The sequence below is a fragment of the Diadema setosum genome, chromosome 16, assembly GCF_964275005.1.
Source record: "Diadema setosum chromosome 16, eeDiaSeto1, whole genome shotgun sequence".
NCBI classification, from domain to species: Eukaryota; Metazoa; Echinodermata; class Echinoidea; order Diadematoida; family Diadematidae; genus Diadema; species Diadema setosum.
Window position 1 is genome coordinate 5,919,049 of NC_092700.1, and position 26,295 is coordinate 5,945,343.

General features: G+C 39.0%; 1 protein-coding gene across 1 annotated transcript in view; it reads left to right on the top strand.

Moving 5' to 3' along the window:
• Nucleotides 1-2,267: 2,267 nt before the first annotated feature.
• LOC140240228 (solute carrier family 12 member 8-like) overlaps nucleotides 2,268-26,295 on the top strand; it is a 48,694-nt gene continuing 24,666 nt past the window's right edge. The window contains exons 1-3 of the mRNA XM_072320021.1: nucleotides 2,268-2,384; nucleotides 3,615-3,873; nucleotides 20,162-20,314. Of these exons, the coding sequence (XP_072176122.1) occupies nucleotides 3,628-3,873; nucleotides 20,162-20,314 (399 nt within the window). The 5' untranslated portion in view covers nucleotides 2,268-2,384; nucleotides 3,615-3,627. The remainder of the gene's footprint in view (nucleotides 2,385-3,614; nucleotides 3,874-20,161; nucleotides 20,315-26,295) is intronic.

The following is a 26,295-nucleotide window of genomic DNA, read 5'->3' on the forward strand; positions in this document are numbered from 1 at the left end:
CTGACGCAAGTAGCCAAGAACCGACCATGTGAACTCAGACGACAGATTGATCAATCGCGCGCGTCAATTTTGAGCAAGTTTGCACATGCGCAGAACAGTTTTCCCCTCTGACAATCCCTTCAAGAAGTTATGAATGCTTTCAAAGATTCGGTGACACTATCCTTTGCTGGATAAGAAGACTAGAGAGAGAGAGAAAAAAAGTCCACTTCCACTTCCGTGTTTCTTCAGCTGAAAAGCAAAAAAAAAAAAAAAAAAAAAAAAAGGGGGGGGGGGCGCAAAAACATAACTTTACCGCGCTCACGAGATCTCTATCTATTTCTTTTTAGTGCCACTTACGTACTTACTATCGGGTTCAAAAAAGTAGGGGGCCCAAAGTCATTACACCTTATGTATTCCTTTGTTATGGTGCACAAAAAGTGTGTGTGTGGGGGGGGGGGAAAGGAGGGATAGCCCCCCTGCCCCCCCCCTCCCCCTCCCCCCCCCCTCCCGTTCCGCCGGCCATGATGCAGCAACAGCAACATTCTAATTCAACAAATCTATTTTCCGTGAAACTCACTGCTCCATCGGCCTTGTTACTGACATTATGTGGCAATACCATTCCCCCGAAGAGGACTTAAAGGCGCTCGTTCATGAAGCTTGAAAAGTGAATAATGTTGAATTGTCTTTATTCTTTATTGTAGGATTAGTAATCAGCGATATCAGCACTGCAACTCTAAAAATTCGTAACTTTTCAATCGCTAACCGGACCAATCTTCCTTAAACTTTTATTGATCACGGAGTTCTTCTAACATTGTTACTTTCACTCAATCAACATTATCATTTGGGTCTTTTCTTTCATTGCAGCCACATGCGTCCTCCTGCAACTATGACTGGGATTCTTTAAAGCTGCATTCACACGTGCAAAATAGCGGGTTATTTAGCGAGTGCGCTCCAAACTCGACTTTTTTAAAAAATAATTTGCAACCGTTCACAATCAACAGAAATATGGCCGCTATGTTGGCGATCAACAAATCTATTGCTCTTGTGCCTCACAGCAGTGGCGGATGGGGGAGGGGGGGGGGGGAGGGTTGGCGTTCCGTGAATGCGCTCCCTCCCTTTATTTTTTCTTTAAACAAAAGAAATAAAAAGAAAAGAATGAACAGGGATGCTTGCGCCCCCCACGTTAATTCTCGATTGTTGTTGCGCCAGAAAATTGCGTTAAAGCCTTTTTTTTTTTTTTTTTGTTGCTTGCTTGCTTGTGTATGTAAGAGATGACACCCTGAGAAGAAACGGCACAGGAGCCCCTCCCCCTTTTTTTTTCTTGTCAGCTGATCAGACCCGCTAACTGGTGGCACAAGAAATATTTTTGCTTGCGCCCCCCCCCCTCCCTTTACGGAATTCTTGGTTCCACCCTTGTACTGTGGTGGAGCGCGTGATTACTTAAACTTCAATCTGTAAGCGCCCTTGTTCTAAGCACCCTCGCAGTTTCTTCGGAATTGAAATTAGAACGTCTAGGCGGATATTTTTATACATCCTTTTCACAGACTTTCTGTGGAAAATTATGAGAATAGAAAAGATGTATCTGGAGATTTCGTTCCGTTTTGCCGAAATGCCTTTACCCATAATGATCCAACTTTACCCGGCTATAAAACTTACACGCATCGGAGCTGTTTATTCAAGTTTACAAGTCGGTCCTGGCTTGTACGTCAAGAATTGAACGAACTACCCGATTATCAGTGGTCTCCGATTATGCGGGGACTACTGTATCACAGCCCGTCCCCTTTGGGTAAGCACTATTAATTGGGCACCCGTCCCGCTTCATCATGAATATTCATCATCAACATGTATCCGTAATACGATGGAATTTCTCGGCAGCGTTTTTACATTTCCCGGCAAAACTGAACATTTTTCCATCTCCCGGCGAGACGTTTTAACATCTCCCGTTGATGTAATTTTTCGAGATTTTTATATTTCCCGGCAATACGTTTTACATTCTATGGCGCGTATACGCGTATCCAGCGGTTCTTACTGCCTGATGAATATTCATGATGAAGCGGGACAGTCTAGCACAGTATCTTACTGCCTGATGAATATTCATGATGAAGCGGGACGGGTGCCCAAATAGTGCTTACCTCTTCTTCTTTGGGCAAAGATTGATTGATTCCTCGTACTCTGCATCTTTTTAGCTACGAAAACTCACTGCATGTGTTTGTATGACGTACCCACGTCGTACGTATACTGTATGCGCGCTCGCTACGCATAAGCATCGAAGAATAATATTGGATGCGGACTTCTCGACCCGGGCCAGAATGACAAGGGGTCGGTGAAACTGTTAATTACAGTCTGTATGCCGCAGTAAATTCAACTTCAAATAGATGATTATGCGGCCAGTCTGTATATGAAAGGTAAGACATAAATTTCAGGTCTTTCAGTTCATCCTGGTATGAATGAATTCGTGTCATCTGTTTTGTGTTGATGATATCGCCATCATCCATTATAGTATGGCAGTGTGGAATGGGATCCCATGAGATGGAGTAGGTGATGCGCTCTGCCAATACCCTGCTTGATATCGGTGTCACCGGCACCGCGCGCTCGCGCTGTCCGTCCATAGACATGTACGTCTGCTACTGCCCTATTTATGCATATTATAACAGTGTTTATTATTAAAATGATGATGGTACAATAGCATTGCATTGTAATAATTTGTACACAAGTTCACGACATTTGCAGTCTACAGCTGTAGAAACCCTATCACTGGGTGTATATTTATCACTTTTTACAGTACTCAGTAGGTCTGAATCATACTCGAAATCACCTGTTTTGTACAGCTTGCGCTTGTGAAGTTGTGGTCGTGGTGGTTGTGTTCTATTAGTACGTTTATAGGATGTAGTTTCTCATTTACCCCAATCATTCATCATCATGCAATAATGATTGACTCATTGTCATTGAGATCAAGATTCTTTTTTTTTTATTCCTTTAATGTTAGGCTTTTAATAAGCATAAAGGCTTTGGCTTTGGATCTATCAATCCAAAATGTTAGTTACATCAAATTATCAATTAAAACATGTAGGCCTACATGATTAATGTGTGTTTGTTTCTGCATGGGTACCGTTTTATGAATGTTGTCAGCGCTGAAAACTTGTCAGTCGCTGACAATTACCATGGTAACAGTCAGTGACAAGAGCGTCTCAACCAATCAAAACCAAGGATTTTACTGAAATTGTCAGCGCTGACAACTTGTCAGCACTGACTAATAGAAACACCCCCATGTTCTGTTGCTATAGTTAGCAATGATGTCAGATGACTTTATGGGAGATATTGTTGATAAAGTACTTGATTTTCTGGATATGAATGTGTATTGCAGTATATTGTAATGTTGCAAATTTTATTATGTAGGCTGAGTGTCTACACTTCATCGGCCTTTTTTTTGGGGGGGGGCACATTGCAATGTATGAAAGCGAAATAATATCACTAGGGATCTATTCATTTAGAACAAAAAAAAAAATGAAGCTGCACAATCTATGTATTTCAGATTTTAATAAAAACTTCTTCGTCCATCCTGATTTTACTTTAAACATTTCTGAAGGTTAACTTAAACTTTTGAACTTTTTGTTTTTGCTGTCTTGTATCTTCAGTATTTGAGACACAATGGCTGATGACTACAATGGCGGAACTGGAGGGGAAGGATCGGAGAAACTGATTGGCGACCCCAGCCCCACAACGGACAACAAAGCTGGAGGGAAGAAGGAGATTGACTGGGGCCGCTTTGGCCTAAGCGAAGAAAGCCATGCCAAAAACTATTCGGATAACACTCTGACGGGGTACGGCGGTGAGAGCGGTTACCAGCAAGGGGAGAGTGGGCAGAAGATTCAGGAGTTATTTGATGAACAGCAGGTGAGTCTTACAGTGTACTGTAGAACGGGGAATGTTTGCATACAGCTTAATTTCGCGAGAGCCAAGATTTGTGAAATTAAAATGCATGTGAAAGTCCTTGTCTACACTACATGCATTGAATGTTACAGGCAACTCGTGAAAATTTCATGCTGCGAAAATATTGTGTTTTACTGTATACCACTATTTTTGCTCATACAGTGTGGATTGACACTATGCCTTAAAATCTAATGGAGGTGGACCCTAGTTCTTTTTCATACATTATGTTCGGAAGTCCTTGAATCTCCCTAAATTTGTAATCCTACACTTTGCATTTCTATACCTTGGACTATTGTTTCTTTGACAAGACATCATTCAGTCAAAATGGGAGAACACTGAATGGAAAAAAAAAAAGTTTAAAGACTGGCTTTCCTTCAGCCTATACACATCACTGTTCTTTTATACATTATAGATGATGACTGGTGGGGAAGGGAACATACCGAATGTTCCACCCGAAGGGTTTGAAATGCTATTGAGGGAGGTTATAAGTCCCGAGACGAAGTCAAGGGACTTATAGCCTCCTGAAATAGCATTTCAAATGCTGAGGGTCGAACGTTTGGTATGTTCCCGACAACAAAAGTCATCATCTGTTATTGATATGGGTTAGTCAAATACCATCATTATCAATTGATTTCACACTCTGAAAGTGGCGCATCAAACCGTACATTATACACCGTACCTTATTGATATCATGGTACGCTTAGCGTAAAGGTCCAGCACGCGCACAACGCACTCGATTGCGCTAGCTCGCGCAGAGCCAAATTCACTGTGCGCGTGGTTATTTGTTATGTGAAAATGTTTTCCCATGGGAGAACAAGAATAACAAGAATGTTCGCCCATAGGCGAACATAACAAATCTACCTCCATGACGTGACTGTGTTTCGCCAATCACCAACCGGTATTTGACTAACCCTTTTAATATTGTACCTTGTATAGTTGATTTCCCTGAATACCTCTATGATGGAGCGTCTGGAGCTGCATACGTGTACATTTTTCCTTTACCCTACATGTACCATTTAAAATTTATACTCACCAGCCAGAGAGGAACAAGAGTTTTTACGTACATACAAGTGTACAGTCTGTAGTTTAAATTCCTGCCACAGTCGCTGATGATTTTGAGTTCTCACTTAGAATTTACCGGTATTACTACATGTACTTGATGCAATTAAAGACTGACAAATTCTCACTTTAGTGTGAAGGCAATGAGTTGTTTAATTTTCAGTCACTTGTCCCATAATCTGATGTCACTGTGAGGCAGCTTTTACAATCTCTTATGCACTTGTCAATGTAATGACGCACCCCACTACCCCCGGACATGGGTGCGTCATGGTCATTTTTTGACTGACCACACGGGGTTTTTGACGGACACTACAGTCACTTTTTTGACGGACAAAACGCTGCAAGTGACGAACACCACAGTCACTTTTTTGACGGACAACACGTTGAAAGTGACGAACACCACAGTCACTTTTTTGACGGACATCCTCGGTACATTTGACGCACCCCCGAAAATACTGAAACGATTTTTGCATACGTTTTATTCAAGCAATTCCATTTTCTTTTGGTTCGTAAACATAATTTGTCAAAGTTTCGGCAAGTTTCCCTTACCCTGGCCCTGTAAGCACCGTACCGTCATTCACCGTACATCACGCTGCTGCATGCTACGATACTAAGCGGGTATTCCGTACATTTGTAGTGTGTATTCTGTGCATGCAATCCATACATGACAATCACATGTGTGCAGATGCGCTGTGTGTGCGCGGCCATTGCTAGTCCGGTGGATGCATACTGCAGCGCAGTGTCGCGCGTCTCGTCGGGCTAATCCCGCGAGCAGAAAATGGAATGCGGCAGGCAGTTTCTTCTGCTGCCGCTTCTTTTACTGTCAAAAATTCGTCTTTGTCACCACAGAATATTATTTAGAAAATGTGAGGAGAAAGGGTGGCTTTTAAATTATTTGTTTGCCAGATTCTGGCAAGCATTTTCCCCTCTTATTCCAAAACGCTCCCCGACTTTCACTTGCCGCGGGAAAACGCTCACTGTAATTTCACTCGCGGTACGTGTATACGGTACTGGTAGCGTGCAAAAATGCGTGCAGTTTTCCATAGCAAGTGACGCACCCCTCGGTTCAGAATAATGCGTGTTATTTTCCATAGCCAAGTGACGTACCATGACGCACCCCTCGGTCAAAAATTTGACCGACAATGATGGGGTTTTGACGCACCCCTCGGTCAAAAATTTGACGGACAAAGCTGGTAAAATGACAAACACCTGGGTCACAAATTTGACGGACCAAACGAGGAAATGACGCACCCATGTCCGGGGGTAGTGGGGTGAGTCATTACATTGACAAGTGCATTAGTGTGTCTACCAATACTTTGCAGTGTGCATCATCATGAACAATTATAATGTCCCTCATAATTCTCATCCTAGACAATTTGTTATTATTTAAATGATTTGATGGGAATCATTGCTTGATGCACAAGTGATTACCGGTATTACCTGAACAACTTTAGAGGATTTATTGTTGTAAGCCATCCTTCGTAAATGTAGCTACATTTCAAATACTTAGCCGTTGAAGACTAGTTCTGCCTTATACGGCTAACACTCAAGCAGATGTCTGTGAAATGTGTATAAAATTTAACCAAAATCAGCTTGGGTCAAGAATTTGTATAGTGTACGGTTTGTATAATCAGCATTCATTTCAATCAATACACACAATTATATAATGTACAGAATGCATACATGTGGTATACTCTATAGGAGTTATGTTTTCAGACTAAAATGTCTGCAATGTAATTTGCTGCAAAAACATTTGGAAGGAATTTGGTGATATTTCATTAAACCCGTTTAAGACTAGTCCTGTGTATATTCTGGCAGGTGTCTACCTAATGCGTGTTGAATAGCAAAATCACCTCGTCCTCAACAGGTGAATTATACCAGGTGTACTTCATGTAGGAAACTAGAAAATCTCAACTTTTAGTTTACACAGCATTTCAAAACAAACAGTACCTATTGGAGGCATATGTGCAGGTACAATGTATACACTATTACAGTCAGGCATACTCCACATGTGAAGATTGCGTGAAGCTTCTTCTTGGTTGCCGAGGACCACTTTGCAACTTCATCATTTTTCACATCCCTCCAATTTGTACTCATTCAGTAATAGCAAAGTTGTGTTGTGTGCTTTTGAAGATAAAGAAGTAAAAATGAAAAAATAAGGTACACAATGCCTTAAAGGGTGTGTACAGTTCTGGTCGAGGTGAGGATTTAGCTTTTAACTTTTTGCGAGATATTCAGAAACCACTCTATGAAATGTCAAAGAGCTTGCAATTCTAAGGGGTATCAAAAGTTTATTTGATGAAATTCGGTTTTGATATGGCTGAGATATCCAAAAACAAGGTGAAACAAAGAGATCCTAATAAAAGCGTGGCCTGTCGCCTTTTATTATTATCACTTTTTTGGATATCTCAGCCATTTGAAAGCCGATTTTCATCAAATAAACATTGTTCAAAGCCTTCTTAAAATTGCATGCTCCTTCATATTTCATGAGAGGTTTCTCATTATCTCACTTAGGAATGTTCAAAACATGAATCCCCACCTCAACCAGTACTGTACAGTCCCTTTAAGCTGGTAATCTAGTATGGCTCAAAGTAATCATCATACAGTGCTGATCTCGAACCCTTTTCTCTTTGTTTCCTTAATGTATCAGACTGTGTACCTTTCTCGTGTGTTTAGTAATGGTTTTGTTTTGTTTTTTAATAGTTTCACGTATGTCATATTGAAACATTGAATCTTCGTAGCCATTGCTGAGACTTGTTTTCCCGGGGGGGGGGGGGGGGTTCCTTTTTCTTTCTCCTTTAATACTTTGGAGTTCAGTCTCGATTTCAGGTTGCAAATTTTAGAGATTTGCTTGCATTTGAGTTTCATTTAATCTATCAGTCATGTGGGTGATTCATTTGGAGTGAGAACCAAGTGTAAAAAGCTTTGACAGTTTGCTTTGCTGTGAATACAAATAATTCTATGCACTGTATGTGTGTGCATAACTCAAGATACATTTTATTCTGAACAGTAAGGAGTGATATTTCATTTTGATGCATACAATGTATTAAAGTAACAGAGCTGGTTTTGCTCATTCATTCATTTTACATTTGTACATTAAATATGCATCTTGCTTAATTATTGTATGCAATGTACAATGTACAAGTGCAGCATTACACTTTGACATGCCATGTAGATAATTTCCTATAAAAGTGGCTACCTGTTCTGCCATGACCCTACTAGATATTATCTCCTTAGCACAGTGCTGTGCATGGTTGCTGTGCAACTTTAATCACCAATTTTGATAAGAAGAGTACATAGTATACATGTACAACACTGTACATCCGTATCATGTACACCCTGTATGCAGTAGACAGTACCTCGGCTGACCAACCACGTTTGTTTAGAATACCGTAGTGTGTTCAGATTGTTGTACAGTGTATACAGCAGTTATACAGTACAATGTATGTATACAGTTGTACATGACCAGTACAAATTGTATGTGAAAGTATTCAAAACACAAAATGGAGTGAAAAGGTGAACAACATTCAGATGATTTTTCTTTTCTTTATTGTTGGTAGCAATGAGAAAACCCGTATTTCATTTATAAACAAATTGTCAGTGAGTTACATGTGCTTCATGGCATGGATACATTGTGCCCATGCAAATGCAATAAATTCTCCTTGGTGTCCATTATCACACTGAGAAATACATAGTACTTTACGTTCTGTATGAAGAACATGTTCACTCAATGAATTATTATAGATATGATTTAACCTGTTGAGGACGGACTGATTTTGCTATAACATGCATTTCCCATAGACACCTGCCCGAGTATACTTGGGACTCGTCCTCAACGGGTTAAACAGATTGTGATATTGTAACAACTACAGTGTATATTGTAACAACTACAGTGTATAACAATAACAGTCAAATCAATTACTGTACTATCGTAAAGATGGTAACAAACATTTGTAGTGTTGATAACCATGTAAAAAGGTACTGTACCAGAGAAGTGGTAAATGTATGATATCACTAGCATGATTATTGTGCCTTTCTTTGCACCCCCTGAAATATTTCCATGGAGCCATAAATTCTGTTTATGTGTGAAATATGAATTTTACCCCATATTCTGTTCAAAGGTTACATTGAATCGGCTTGCTTGCATGTGTGCCAAAATGTCAGAGGTTACCTCTGTGCATTGGACGATTATTTCTGGCCTGATCTCAAGTGTAATGCTAACATCGAGGGCAGATGGTTGAATGGCCATATTTTTTTTTGAGAGAGAGACAGAGAGAATCAAGCCTGCAGTGTCAATGCCTCTAATTATTATTATTTTTTGATATGATAGACATGATGCATTTAGCTTTCAAAATCACTTTTAGGAGCCACTACAGGTGTAAATGTTTTGAGGGAGAAAGGTTTGCAGTAGCACCATGTGTACTAGTCCCTGTAGGGATCGCGGCTTGACGAAAGAAGAGTCTACCACTGTACATAATTCTCGCTATCGCAAATGACATAAAAAGTGCCCGGATGTTGATTTAAGCGTCATTTACGGTGCATTATGGGATAGTCCGGTAGCAAAGTCACTTTCGTTTGTATGCGCGTGGTATGTGACTATTTAAATGCTAATTACACACAAAACCGACTGTATTCTACGTGTACTTCAACGAGTTTGTCGGAGATTTCACCGACGAATTTGCTATCAGCCAATCAGACCAAGGATTTCATTAGCTTTTAACAGTTGTCCGTGTAAATCCTTGCGTCTGATTGGCTGATAGCAAATTCGTCGGTGAAAACCTCCGACGAACTCGTTGATGAAACGCCCCCCCCTTTTCTCGACTTGAATTACAGCTTTGATATGATTTGAAATTTCTCCATTCTTTTAAAGAAATTGCTGTTAATACGACTATGGGTTGTTACTGCGAAGCTGCCATGTGTTGTTCACACGACAATAAATGACAAAATTCTGCAGAAATAGGACCCTTACTGGCATGCGAGACGTGACATGGCCGCGTGGGTGAAGTTTGCGGGTGACTCCACAGCGCAGTACGTGCACGCACGACTTACTAGTAGTGGTAGTATAGGCCTAGTGCCTACGTACTTTCATACTTGGAAGAAGTTGCTTCGAAGACAGGATAAGTTCGAGATCACGGTTCGTTCCCGATTGTGTTCGCGACATTTCGATAGAGAACAAATAAAAAAAAAAAAAAAGATGGGCATTCCATGACGATATCAGGTGGGTGAATATTTTCCAGCATATTTTCAGCGTAAATGCAGAGATGACTGATCTGTGATGTGCACATCGATCGCATGATCAAGCAGTACGCTGTACCGGTATATGTGTATGTATTAGCTTATAAAATGCGTGCAGTGGTGTGTAAAATGCAATGGTGCATGCTAATGCAAGGCCGGCCGCTGGCCTAGGGCAATGCATGCGGGGACTACAGTGTACGAGTATGACAGGCCTGGCCACTCGCTGGCTCGGGCGGTACAGCCGCCTATACTGTACTACTGTATCTGTGGTCGGCGCGGCGCTATAGGTAAGGTACACGTACGCGCACGCTAGCGCTGTGCAAATTATGCCCCGCGCCGGAAGTGCCCTTGCTACGAAGTGCACTAAATCTTGACGAAAAAGCCACATCCGGTTACTTTTTACTTCATTGGCGATAGCGAGAATTGTACATAATATGTAGAAAGAGGAGAGTTGAGGAGGCAAGCGATATAATTATGTGGAGAATGTACATTGTAACTACAATGTGTACATGTATACATGTTTTTCCGTTCATCAGTTTGTACAGCTTCCTTTCTTTTGTTTGTTCATTTCCATCTGTGAAGATGGCGGATAGCCCATATTCAGCTAAGCTGGTCTTCCATGGGGTCCAGTTGGATGTGAGGTGGGACCACTTACCGGGTTATTAAACACCCTGCTCTTTGCGATGAATGAATGAAGCGGGTTCTTTTACGTGCATGAGTTGTTACTCTCTCATACACGGACCTCCATTTTATGTCCTATCCGAGGGACAGAGTGTTTTGCCTCTTGCTAGAGGGGGCGGTATGCTTACACACAACATTGCTCAGTCCAGACTCGGGTTCGAACCCGGGCCGCGTGATCGTGAGGCAGACGTGCTACCGACTGAACCAACTTCACATTGTACAGTGTACACGTACATGGAAAGAACTTAAGGACACATGTTGTACAGTGTATGAGCAATTGCATATTTTTTGCATGTTTTAATTTTTGCGAATAAATTGAGATTCAAGACTCCAACCCCACTGGAGATTCTCCCATCTGAAACCCCTAGCAAATGGGAGACTCCAACTTAATGTGCGCGTGAAACGCGAAATTCTTTGCGGCCGGAGTCCAGCTCTAAGGTTCTAGATGCTCTTTCTTGCTACTAAGGCTTATATTTTAACATACGCTGAAATTAAGTAAGAAATCCTTTCCAACGGGAGACACACAGCCAAAGCGGGAGCGGGAGAGTTGGAGTCTCTGCAGATTACACATAATGTACACATTTTTGTATACATACAGCTGTAGCTCGCAAACATATTCTCTTTTTGAATACACACATAATTTTTGCATCGTATGATCCTACACTGACTGTATCACAGTACATATCTTTTTTTTTTCATGAGAAATTTTGTGAATTGTATCTTTATAAAGACACCTTGTACTTTGTGTAACCTCTCTTCATGATGTGATGTGTATCTCTTTGCTTCTCAATGTGATTATTATGATTACAGTGTAGCACTGTACTCGTGTGTACAGCAAGGCATTTGTAGGGGTCCTGCTATTACTAAAAAAGACTTTTAATCCAATGTTTTGTTTTTCTTTTTAATCAGAACATCTAGAATATTAGTATTATTCAATACTACAATCTGTGCAGCAGTGCTAAATTACAGAAAGTAGTAAATTCTGTTTGATACAGACGACTCTGCATGATGTACTGATTTCAACACCATTCATTGTACAAGTTGCCACATTCAAATGTCAAAGAAATCCACTGTCTGTAGCCACATGTTTGGCATGCCACTGTGTGAGTGGTTTACAAAATGTAGCATTATTCAACTTTGGAAGTGTCCACTGTACTGTAGAACATATGGTACACTGCATTTTCACAGGCTATGGCCACTAGCACAAAATGAGATTTCACCTGTGTTCCTGAACATACATTTTTACCTGAAGCAAGTCTGATGATGGTGTAGATCTGTCTGAGCTAGATTATAAAGTAGTTCTACCAGCAGTCTACATGTACCATCCAGATACACACCGAATTGTATGTGGTGTTCAGGGTAATATTTGCACATTCTTGGGAGTCGAAGTGTATGATAAACAGTCGTATTATCATAGGAAACACCGTTGCCTAGCTGTTGTTAAGCCACACACTACAGTATGCCATTCTCTCCTCGGCAGGTTTCTCCCACACAGAATAGTTGTACCATACAGCACTGTGGAGCCACATCCCATATGTTCATTAGCCTCTCTCCTCCTCTCACACTGACCCGCATGCACTGTGCCGAATGACGTCAAACTGTGAGCAATACAACGTATGGTAGGAGTGCATTCATTTTACCGGCGTAGCATCCCTCGAACAAGAGAGAATGGATGATGAGAGAGGATGTGTGCTATACTAGGGGGCTGTCTGATAAAAGGTGCAGTCTTTAAATGGCTGCAGTAAGAATGGAACATATTTATAACACGTTTTTAGGCTAAAATGAATGACTTGTCAGCGTTGATATAATAGGCTTTCTGCACCTGCAGTTTCGTCTTTCCACTACCAACTTTTTTGGTGCATACATCATGAATGTCTTGGCTTCTTGTTACCATTAAAAAAGTACACTCTTTTTTATACTTTCAAGACTCTTTTTTTTTTTCCACTCAGATTACTTTCATTACCTACTCATTGTGTCATCATATTCATGTAGCTATTCAGAATAGACTCTCAGTTGTTGACTGATATTAATATCTGTCAAGTATTCAGTCTATTATTTATAGATGATGCATCTCTATTTGTGACCCGCTACAACAAAATGATCCTAAAGTCGGGCGAGGTCGATTATTTGAAAATTGCATGACACAATTCCCTAATCTTTCTGCTTTAAATTGATATATAACATGCTTTATAGAAATAATCGGCTGCGGCCTAAAAGTTCTCCTTGCGACGCAATCACAATCAAGAGACACGCAAGTCAGTATTCACCTCCGGACAATAGAAGTTAAGCCCTAGCAACCCCCGAAATGCTCATTCAAACGCAGTGTCGGCGGTCTCCTCACCGACGAATCAGTGACAAGGATGTCAGGAGAAGCAGCTAGGCATAGCGCACCCCGCCCGCATGCACCAGTCGACTGGGCAGTGTGCGAGCTTCACGCTTCGGTTAGCGGCAAGCAGCAAACTGACCAATGAGATCACTCTGGTCGTTGTTAGGGGCGGAGCCTATGTGTGGCGCTCAATCCAAATGTTCGAATCAGTTTCTGCTTCGGTGAAACGCCAAAAAAACATGGCCCAGAAAAACGCTATTTTTTGGTCTTTCCTTTCATCATTTTGCTTCAAAATTTCGACAGATGATAGAAGACATGTTAGACTCTAATAATATGTCAAATTCAGAAAATCGTAAGTTTCGACCAATTTTGATGCTCTAACTTCAAACTCGACTTTCACGGCTTCGACCTTGCGCGACTTTAGGACCATTTTGTTGTAGCGGGTCACATTTGATAGATTGCACTTTACCAAGGTATACGGTACATCGTACAAGTTGTACAATTTGTATTACTTTGTGATGGCAAAAAAAAAAATAAATATAATAATTACATACTTAGTGTATTTCAGCATTTCAGTTAAAATCTAGACAATTAAATTTTGATGTTCAAAATAATGTTGGCTTTCATTCATGACATTGTATGCTACTCAAATCAGACTCTTGGTATTTGAAGAGTGGTGTGCACTGTATGACAATTTTTTTCCAGGCTACGATATGTGCCGCCAGAGCTTTTGTCGCAGAGCCACGCTTCTTGAGGCCTGAATCGAGGATCAGATCAATGCTCGGGCAGATGCAATTTCCTGCCGTAAAAATCTGCAAGGTGCTCTTTCTACTCCACTTGTCTGTAATGGTGTTGTCGCTTGATGCAATCCAGGACAGCTTTGAGGCATCTCATTTGGAGAACTCCACACGTATGCATGCTTTTATCCAGTTCACTGTCTAGCCTTTGAGGGTGAGACAAATTTGTGTGGTTTCTCATTTGGGATGGGAGGGGAAAGGGGAGGGGGTGGGGAATCCATGCTTTTCTTATTTCAGACTTGCTGAGCAGCTTTCATTACAAATGATTAACAAATTGCCCTACATCGACGTAAACAACCACTGAATTGATCAGTGTTTTAGTAGTAGCGATGATAAAAAATTGTGGGCGTACATACTCGAGCAGGATTCGAACCTACATGTACAATTGTACGATCTCCCAGACAGGTGTCATCTCCACTAGACCACCGAGCTTCTGCCCGACAGCAAGTGTCGGTTCTAATCCTTGTAAATAGCATGCAGCGGGTACTGCGTAATTATTCAAAATTCATGAAATTCTTCCGTCGAGATGTTTTCATTGCAACTGATTAACAAATTGCCCTACATGGACGTAAATAACCACTGAATTAATCAGTGTTTTAGTAGTAGACATGATAAAAAATCATGGGCGTACATACTCGGCTTTCATTGGTTGACCGTTCCTTCTCTGTCGTTCCATAGTCTCCTTCACACTCTTGATAGTTATCATCACAGCCCTCATCAACACCCCTCCTTCTAATTCGCACAATGTAGCTGTCTCCCCCCCCCCCTCTCTTTCTCTCTCATTTTACCCCTATTTTCAATTCACTTGCCTTTTTAGCTCTCATTAACCTGCTTTGTTCTGGAGGCTGTCAATCTTTCTCATGTCCTTGTCACATGTCTGCAAGCAGGCAGAATTTATTAGGTAATGAAGCATAAAAGCCATGTGGTAAACTCACACAAAATGTGTTCTGCATAGTTTATCATGCAATGTGCAAATTATGCTTACTGGGTTTAAGGCAGATGTGTGTACATTTGTTTCAATTTGTATTTAAATGCAAAAGTTCCGTAACACTCTGTCTGTATCATACAAATGTGAAGCCATCCAAATCTAACCTGTGACTGACGAACATAATTTTCCCCTAATGATAGATCTTGACAGACATTATTTTCTCATACATACACACTTGAGTGCAAATAATTGTAAACTTTAGGCAAATCATTTTATGTCATTTGCAAAGTGGAGTTGTTTGTACACAGTATCACACATTAAAAGCTAATACAGGGTACCGTAGTGTGTTTAATTTTGTAATGCCCATGAGTAAACAGTGTACCCTGTGTACAACCTTTGTGTAGATGCTTTGATTAGAGTGAGGTGATATCACCTTCACACTGTCCATGCAATATGGAACAGCTGTCACCGTCCTGGCTCTACGCTGTACTGTCAAAGTTTTAAATATGTGGAGTGTACACATGTATACAGTGTACTGTGCAGTACAATACTGTAAAAGTGGATATTTTTTAGCGCGACTAATTTTTCGCGCAGGGTGGGGTAAGAAGAGTTTCACATGTCTTTAATTCCGCGGAACCGATACTTAATCAATTACTGGAACATGTGGCAAGCAAAAATATTCGTGTGCTTTTTTAATATTTTCGCGCTACAGCTGTAGTTTCGGGTTGCACGAAATGCACGAAAATTTCAATACCGAGAAAATTTCCTCTTTTACAGTACTAGTGATATGTGATTACTCACAGAGCAGGAAAGAACAAAAGTTAAGTGTTACCAGAGATTTTCCCTCTACCCGAAAAGGGCACACATGTATTCTTATTATGCGCTGTGAACATACACTGTATAAAATACAAATATTGTGTATAAATACACAAGTCAGTGTACATGTAGTTTTTTACAATATCGAAATATGGGGCTGCATTTCTAGTGCCAGGCAAATGTCCAGCAGTTGCATAAAATATTCATTCTGACCACATACCGGTACACACTGTAGGCCCCTTAACTGTACATGCACAGCTACTGTGTAGAATAATTTGTGCCCCACAGTTTCATACTGTAAATGTGGATATTTTCGTGCGACTAATTTTTCCTGCTTGGCAGGGTAAGAAGAGTTTCGCGTGTTTTTGATTCCACGGAATCAAGACATCACTCATGGGATCATATGGCAAGCAAAAATATTTGCGTGCTTTTATTTTCTCGCTAGTTTCTGGTTGCGCGAAATGCAGAGCTGCCAACTAGTACTGATTTTCAGTAATTTTACTGAAATTGGACAAGAATACTGAAGGTTACAAGCAAATTACTGATTTTAGAAATCATTGTCTGTGATAAATTCTATAACACTGTTAAGGATTACTGATTTTCACTCAAAAAAGGTGCAAATTACTGATTTTCAGCCATCATAGTACTGAAAGGCTTTTACAAAAGTTGGCAGCTCTGGAAATGCGCAAAAATTTCAACACCGCGAAAATTTCCACTTTTACAGTACTTAGTTAAAAATTGTACCCTGTAGGCAAGTACACCGGTTACAGCTCGTCATTCCGAAGGTTCGTTATTCTGAAGGCTCTTCTGTCCGAAGATTCTATATTCCGAAGGTTCGTTTTTCCGAATTTCATTCTCGGATGAACCTTCAGAATAACGCCACAAATGTTCGGATTAACGAACCCTTTTTCATTTTCGGATTAATGAACCTCTAGGTATAGGGAATTTGCGTGTTTCAGATTAACGAACCTTCGGAATAACGAACCTTCGAAATATCGAACCTTGGGATAACGAACAGCACCCAGTACACCACACATATGTATGGTGTGTACAATGTGTGCAGGGTGTACGTATGTATTTCAATAGTGGATGCTGTACCAACCTATATTGTCCATGCTGCAGTAGCTAGCACATCCCAGAATTCTGGTGGTGTTGTTGTGCTCTTCACAGAGTACAGCATGGTACAAATATTGTATAAAATGGACATCATACTAGTACTCCTTTCCACTAGGTCCTATGGCATGTACAGTGTACAACATAATAAATGCAAATTTGTAGCTTGATTGACAGACTTCATAAAATAAATGTTCTTGTATGGTATGCACTATCAATATATGTTTTTTTATGTTGAAAAAAATAGTGAGGGTCATTTCCTTTTTATTATTCTGCAGCACCTCATCAAACCTCATAGAGCTAATATTGTACAGCACTACCGGTACATTTATTATAATAGTACAACTTATGTAGAGTCAGCGTTTGGATGTGATGTGATTGGTATGGGTATAAACTTGTGTAGAAGGTGTAACTTTGACACAACCTACAGCTGTATTCAAACGTGACTGTAAAAGGTTTTGGAAATGCCATGTTGGATCTTTACACAATGCAGTGTATAATGTACAACATTGACAGTGTACTGGACAGTACCCTTATCCATATACAGTGTATATTACTGTACACATATTGCATAATACACTGTACAGCTGTGGTTGTACATAAAATGTGTATTTATCATTTAATTTACAATGCATCCAAAAGCATACAACGTGTACACATACACCTGTAAAGTAGTTTATACATAAAATACAAACTGTACACTGTATGTGTAGTTACGGGTAGGACAATTTTGATAAAATACAATTTAGTACTGTATCCGTACAATATAACTCTGTCCGCTGTTGGACAGCAGTGGTTTTGACAATGTAAAGTGGAGAAGTACGCACATAAATAGTTGTATACACTGTGTACATCAGCGACCTACAAAGTGAGGCTTTGTGCAGTGTTGAGTAGCAGCCTACATGCCCTACAATGCTACAGATTGATTTCATTGATCCCGTGCAGATTACCTCCAGGCCGGCGTGAATATTTCCTACACTCTCATTTACTGTGTTGTGCACATTGTACAAAAGGTGTGCATTATAACCTGTAAAACTAGTTCTGTCGTAAACGTTTGACAGACTCAATAGTGGACACAATTTTACTGTACAATTGTACTGGTCATTGAAGTACAAATTGTATGGTAGATTTTTAAAGAGAATGCTAGTATGTGAATTTCTGTGTGCAATGTATGCTGCATGGGTTGTTATTATTATTACTTTTTTTTGGGGGGGGGATGTATTTCAAATGTTGACTTTTATGTTTCGTGACAATTAGTGCAAAGCTCCATACAATGTATCTTGGAATGAATAAACATACTGTACAATATACACCATGAATAGTAAGTATATGTATTTTTTTTTTTGTGAGTTGGGCCTTCATGACGATTTGGCGATTGGTTAAATTTTCACTTGTGTAGTACAGCTTTATACTGAATGGAGAAAATGTATGCATGCATGTCACTTTCATATCAGGATCAGAGATAATATTTTTGTGTGTTTCTAAAAAAGTTTGACAAATAGCACCAGACCTCGCGAAATATTCAGGTTTTACAGTACTTGAATTCATCCCTCAGCCAAATATACAGACAAGCAAGTAACTGTCTACTTTACAAGTTCTATTTGATCCACTTTGTAATGTGCATCCCCAAAAGTATTTTGCATCAATTTGTTTTGAAACAGAAATGAAAGTTGAATGTGTTATAAAAATTTCTGATTTTAAAGCATAGTGTGAATAGTTCCAGGGTCTGATTTTAGGAACCAGGAATCACCATTCTATGAGATTTAAACATTTGGAAAACTGTCTTTCCCATACAAAACCAAACTACTAAGTACCTGCAACTGCAGTTGTGTGTAGAATCAAAGTTCCTGATCTGATAGAAAAGGCTATGAAATACATACCATGCACAAAATGGAGCCCAAGCCATTATAACCTGCAAATTAATGCACATTTTGCATGATGTTGTATGCTGTGTATTGTTCGGGCTGTAGGCATTACCTTTAAAAATATCAGCAAGTGCACTCATAGCAAATCCCTGTTTTTTGGACATTGGGAACAGCATGAGCTGTACACATAGCAAAGTTTAGCAGGTTTTTATGGTGTCCAAATATCAATCTGTTGAGGATGAGCTAATTTTGCTGTAGTTAGGCATTTTCCATGTGTATGTAGACACTTGCCCAAGTACGATTGTGTATTAATATCCCGTATGTACATACTTGGGAATTCCATCCTACTTTTCACTGGAAATGCTTTCTGCTTTGGACTTTGCTATTAAACAGCCGAGGAATAATTCGTACATTGCCAAATCTGGAAGCACTCAAAGTGCAGGAATAGCCTTTTTATACCATCCACTTCACTGTTGATTGTGCCAAGCATTCTGTGATCTCTACACTGTCTAGGAGCTGTGTTGTTCATGGTAGCAGATAATACAGACCTGATAAGCATTTTTAATACAATGTAAACTGTACCTCTGTCTCTCTGGTACATGTATAGTTTGCTGTCATTGTGTCTAGTTTTGCTAAACACAGCAAAACAACAACAACAACACAGCAGCACCTTTCGATTTCGTTTTAGTACAAATGTACATGGTACCTTGTACAATGGATTTAATGCAGAAGATTGATCAGAGCTTTACTAAAATCAGTGTAGTGCAATGCACAGAGTACACCTGTACAAGGTACACGTATAACGTAAAAACATGATCTAAAGTATCACATCTTGTTTTTCTGAAAACATGTATTTCAGAAAAATATCAAAAGTGCACTTGGACTATGCATCAATAATTTACATTTAATAGACTGCACTCTTCAGGTTGTACCTTTCTACAATTCGATCCCACCTGTGTGTTTAATAATTTGTGACGTAATAAAGGAATTATTTATTCTTTCAGGTTTCAGAATAGGACTATTATGCCTGATTATCTCTCTATTTTCATTATGTGGTCAACCATCACAAGCATGTTATTGTAATCAGTAAAAAAAAATAAAAAAATGCTGCAAAGCTATCTAGTCATATTAAGATTTGCCAAATCCATTCAATGATGTGATAAAAGTCAATTCATGTTTTCAGTACCCATCTTTAAAGCCTAAAACTCAAATTATTTTGTTTTAGATGTAATGGCTTTGATGACTGAAGTTTTGCCTTTTGTCAGTAAATATTCTTTTATTTTTTATGTTACTTATGTTTGTCCTTGTTTCACATCTACTGCTGATTTCTATTGTAACACAGTAAAGGTATGTACACCAAATGATAAATCTCATCAAGATCTGTATTTAATCATTTCTTTTCTTGTTTTTTTTTTTTTCTCCTCATTTTTAGGCAGGGCAAAGCAGTCATAGCCAGACGCCATGGTGGAAAGCCAACTTCTTTGTGAGGGAACCGGTCCTCTTTGGTACCTGGGATGGCGTCTTCACCTCATGCATGATCAACATCTTTGGTGTAGTCATATTTCTCCGAACCGGATGGATGGTGGTAAGGATGCAAGAATCATTAAAGGCATAATTTACCATTTGCAGATGAAACAAAAACCCAGCATTAGTGCTTTAAAATAGTTCTTCTCAAATGTGAGTTAGGGATAGAGACAACCACTGTAAAAATTTAAATCGCTTAAATCGATGTTAGGTATTGTTAGATATACAAATTATGAACGTTTTTCAAAATGAAAATGCTTCCAGACTAAACCATCTGCAGTTACGGTTTATTGAGAAAAGTACAGAATTTCCTTATATTTTAGGCTGTGTCGCGAAAATTTTATATGGTAGGATGTTTTGTGGTAATACAGACTTACACATATGCAATAGATATCATATCTTGAAATTTTTTTGAATCACTGTTCCCAATGGTAAACAGGACCTTTGATATCAAAAGGGTGGCTTTGTCAAAAACAAAGAAAGAAACAGAACAAAACAAAGAAAAGAATAGGAGGGGGAAATAAATTCATTTAAGGAAAATACATGGTAGGACATGACACATGATTATTGGTAGCAACCAGAGTGATGATTTTACAAGAATAGGCTATTTAAGTGACAGAATGCCCTAAAGCTTGGTATAATTATCTGTCAATTTGTCTGTTTCCTGGTGAGAATAGTGCAACCTGTCATGGAAAATCTTCCCAGACTGGCTGAGTATTAAACAGAGTGATGCTATCCACTACATTCATACATTGCACCAAGTTTTGTGTGCATCCTACAGAGGTATCAAAGATGCTATGCATCATCATGTATTCCAATACCATTACCTGCATATAAGTACACATCAAACTTCCATTCCTGGTTTATTTTGTTTTGTTTTCTTTTTATTTCTACTGTATACGCTGTTATTTTCGCTTACAGATATTTTCGCGAATGAGGAGGTCATAGACATTTTCGCGAGATGTTGTTTTCGCTGCAAAAGTAAATGCACTATCACCTGAGTGCATCGAGACATTTTCGTGTGTTGTTAAATTCGCGATTCAACTGTGATTCGCAAAATTTGTGAAAATTACCGTACGAGCTGAAATTTTCGCGGTGGTTTTATTTTTGCAAATTTCGCGAATCGCCTTCAAACCGCGAAAATAACAACACGCGAAAATAACAACGTATGATTAACTAAGTTCAGTTAGACCCTCGTAACCGCGAAATAAACAACACGCGAAAATGTCCTCCAAGTAGCAATTCGCGAAAATATCTGTTCGCGAAAATTTCAGCTCGTACAGTAAACCCTTGCGAAAAAAATAGCGAGAGTATCTGAAGAACACTCAGATCATGATATTTGACTTCAGAATGCAACAGAGTGAAAATGACAGACTGATTGAACCATCTCAACATACTGTATTATCATTCTCAACATACTGTGTTATCATTCTCAACATACTGTGTTATCATTCTCAACATATCTATCTGTTTTGTGCATGAGCAATGACACGCAGGAATAAAATCTTGACCCTGTAAAATATACAGAAACCTTTCTAATATTTCAGTGTTGCATCACGTTGCAACAAACGTCATGATATCTCAGTCTGAACACCTCAGATTTGCACAAGGGTAGTGGAATGAAATGACAAAACCTTTATAGTTAGTCGGTATTCTATCATGTAATTGAGGAAAGTTTGGTGTAATTGATTGTGAATGGCATAATGGCAAAAATTGCCTGAATTATGCTAGCTGGAGATTTTGATAGATAAATTGACCGACAGTTTTCGTGTACATTTATGTGTGTTGTTTTTATGCCTCCGCCACGAAGTGGTGCCGGAGGCATTATGTTTTCGGGTTGTCCGTCCGTCCGTCCGTCCTTCCGTCCGTCCGTCCGTCCGTCCTTCCGTCCGTCCGTCCGTCCGTCCTTCCGTCCGTCCGTAATGAATTTTGTGGACAAGGTAACTATCGAAACTTGTTGAGGTATTCTAATGAAACTTGGCATGTATGTGTATTAGGGGGTGAAGTTGTGCCTATCAACTTTTGGGTGCACATGCTCAAGGTCAAAGGTCAAAAGGTCAAGGTCAAATACATAAAATTTCACTATTTCCACCATATCTATTGAATGCCTGAAGATATTTTCTTGAAACTTAGTGTATACATGTATTACCCAATTAAGATTCTCTGGTGAAAGTTTGGGTCATGAGGTCAAAGGTCAAAGGTCAAAAGGTCAGGGTCAAATACATAAAATTTCACTATTTCCACCATATCTATTGAATGCCTGAAGAGATTTTCTTGAAACTTAGTGTATACATGTATTACCCAATTACAATTCTCTGGTGAAAGTTTGGGTCATGAGGTCAAAGGTCAAAGGTCAAAAGGTCAAGTAAAAAACTTTTTCTGTGTACCTTGGAAAATTGTTCAAGGTATCTTCATGGAACATAGTATATACATGTACTGACTGGAAGTGAATGTAGGGTTCATGGGGTCAAAGGTCAGGGGTCAAAGGTCAAGTGCAAGACTTCAAAATTTTACTATTACCCTCATATTTATGCAATGCCAGCAGGGTTATTTTTTTACATTTGGTGTATGTGTGTGTAACCTAATAGAAATTCTCTGGAAGGTTTTTTTCTTTTCTTTTTTTGCCTCAAAGGTCAAAAGGTCAAAGATCAAGTGAAAGTGCTGAACTAACTTTTTCCTCCATATCTCGGAAGTGGCTCAAGTTACCTTGAAACTTTGAGTACATATTATGCATGTTCTACCTGAAAGTAATTATCTTATGAATTTTAGGGTCAAGGGCCAGATAAAAATGGTAACAATTTACTATTCAATTCAGAAATTGCACTTTTTCTCCACACCTGTACCTTGAAAATTACTCAATGCCTAAATGTATGAATGGGTCAAAGTCAAGTTAAAGTCCTTAAATCCCTAGATACATGCTCTCCTATTCATCTAATTAAACCTAGGTCAAGGAAGGTGAACATTCAACACATTTGTGACAAACTTGTCATTTCAATATTTTGCCAATTTTGTGAAAATATAATCACACAGTGTCCACATGTACTATCTAGACCTATTGGGAAAATCATGCATTATGGCGGAGGCATACCAGTCGCCAAAGCGACATTTCTAGTTTGTTTTTTTTGTGCAGTTGGTTCCCTAAATGTCATGTATTAATGAAATGACATCGCAATGTGGATTTCCGATACTCAAACAAAACTGCCGCTCCATTGAAGAAATTTATTTCATTGCACGCGATGCATCACTTGACTATCCTTCACACAGATGAATTTGCAATTGAGATTCGAATTGGTTGCGAGAGACAGTAATTAGTTGCCATCAGACGAACGTACAGAGAACGGTCCATGGTATGTATCGAGATTGCAGCCAGCATGCCAGAAGATGTCCAGTCCTGAGTATTATATACTGTAGCAAAAAGCCTCATGCTATTTAATGTTTTCGCTTGCTTCCCACATCATGCTTTTGGCAAGCTATTCGCCTAACCCTGAATCCTCAATTGGATAACAACTGAAATCAATGCTTTAAGTAAATGCAGGTGTTTGGAATGGTAGACTACACGATTTTCATAATCGCATGACTTATAGGGTGTGGTATAAAAATTATTTGTATAGCAATTGGAGCACTAACAAACACTAACATGAGCTAACACACCTTCATCACTGAGTAAAGTTGTACATGGTTATAAAAAAAGACAGATGTTGCATTTAGTGTCTTCAGAACTTGAACGCAGGATAATTTTTTATTTTCTTGTTGCCCAGCGATGAATCATCCAATAATTTTATTATCCAAATTTATTTAATGCACTTTCTAAAAACCAAAGTATCTAGTGAGCTACATTGACTGCCCACTCACATCTTTTGTACAATTAATGTAGATATAGCATGTGATATCCAGCATTTATCATTTTAATGTTCTTATGAGGAGACTTTGAACAGGTCTGTTTAGAACACATGGTCACCAAGAAATGCTAGTCTCAATTACATTAATTCATACTGTGGATCTGTTGTAAATGCTGGACCCCAACAACTGAAGATAACAGAGAAAAAACATAATTTTTGTACAAACCTTCTGTACTGGTCTGAAACAGAGGTATTGCACGTTTTTGTATTGCTCCGATGCATTGTTTTAAGTGAAAAAAAAAAATGAAAATCTGAGCATTTTTTAATCTCATGGTCAGATGCCCTATGAGTATGATTTTCTTTCAAATTCAAGTAAATGACTGTTCAGAAAAATGTATGACATTTGTTTAGCCCTCTTGAGAGAACATTTTCTTGGTCACCTCGCCTCTCAAGTGCTTTAGAGTTGTTTTATTCCTATTTTCTGTGTGTGTTTCAAAAATACAACATTCCTCATTCATAGAGGAGTTCAGGTAATCATCAAGTATACTGTATCAGTTACCAAAGTTATTGTATCCCAACTGTCTATGGAAGATATGAAATTATAATGTTTAATGTAAGTCCCTTTTTTCCAGGGCAAATTTAACTGATTTCTTTTCCTGATCACAATGAAGGTTGGACAATAACAACTGAACTTAAATGATGGGGAAATAACCCAAAAGCCCGACAACAATAGTTTAATCCCTTTTAAATGTATCCATGTGATATGTTATTATCACATCCACTATTATAGAGTATTCAATGCCAGAGGTTGTTTGGTGTACTAATAAAGCATGGGAAACTTGAGGCGGAACATACATCAAAACTTAGTTGTCTCATTTTAAAATACATGTACACTATACTGGATACACCGTACAACATGCATGCTGCCTAATTCATCTTTTGTAATATTGTGTTAACTAAAATAATTTCATATGGATTGGACATGTTACATGGCTGATCAAAATCTGAGAGTCACAGTGGTGTACATACTACTGCATAAATCACTACTCTTGTAATTATTGCACCCTTGCCATTCAAGCATATCAATTGTATAAGAGTTTTAAAAACACGCACAGGTTTTGAGGTATGTGAGGATATTAAAGTTGCAGGACAGTGTGTATTTTTTTTTGTGTTAATGTGATACAGTGGATTGGATGCACTGTATGTGTTGGAGATCCATCACATGCTGTATAGTGTCATTCTTGATGTTTGCTAGTTATTGAGAAAAAAAAAATCCATATAAGCATATGCTATGGCAATCAAGTATTACTACATTCGTAAAATTGTAAGGTGATCAATAGTCGCATGGAAAAAGAAAGAAAGAAATGTTCTGAATTGATTTCCTCGTGAAACAAAGTACCATAGAAACTACTATGACAATAGCCATTATTGGGCTACATATTTCATATCAGTAGTTTTAATATTGATAGTAAACACTTCAGTTTGTTTGTTTTTTCTTTCCCACTTTCATTAATAGTGAACACTGTAAAAGCAGTTCTTGGTAGTAAAATATTGATGATTTACAAATAGGACATCATGTGCCATTGCCTACAAATATAGGTTGAGGTACAATTTTATATTAAATGATTCTGCTGTTACAGATGCATTCAAATGCAATTACCGACACAGGAATCTACTACTAGTATTAGTACCCTTGTGCACTGCAGATGTACAAGGAAGACTTGTGTGTAGAAAAAGCGACAGCTGGGGCAGAATTCACACCCACATTTGTTTATATATTGAAAGGTGTCTCGGATTATACAAACTTGCATGTGTCAAAGGATTGAGTTAAATGCTGTCGTAAATGGCTGAGCAAATGTTGCAAGGTACTGTGTATTTAGTCTACTGTAAAGGATTGGCACAGTCACAGTGAAATTTTGGTAGTATGAAAATGCAGAGAATGGTGTGTGATATCATTCTATTAGAATTTTATCATGCAATTTTAACTCCTGTATGTGAATAATGCTCCTCAACTGCATTCAATTTATTTTTATGCCTCCGCCACGAAGTGGTGCCGGAGGCATTATGTTTTCGGGTTGTCCGTCCGTCCGTCCGTCCGTCCTTCCGTCCGTCCGTAATGAATTTTGTGGACAAGGTAACTATCAAAACCCGTTGAGGTATCCTAATGAAACTTGGCATGTATGTGTATTAGGGGGTGAAGTTG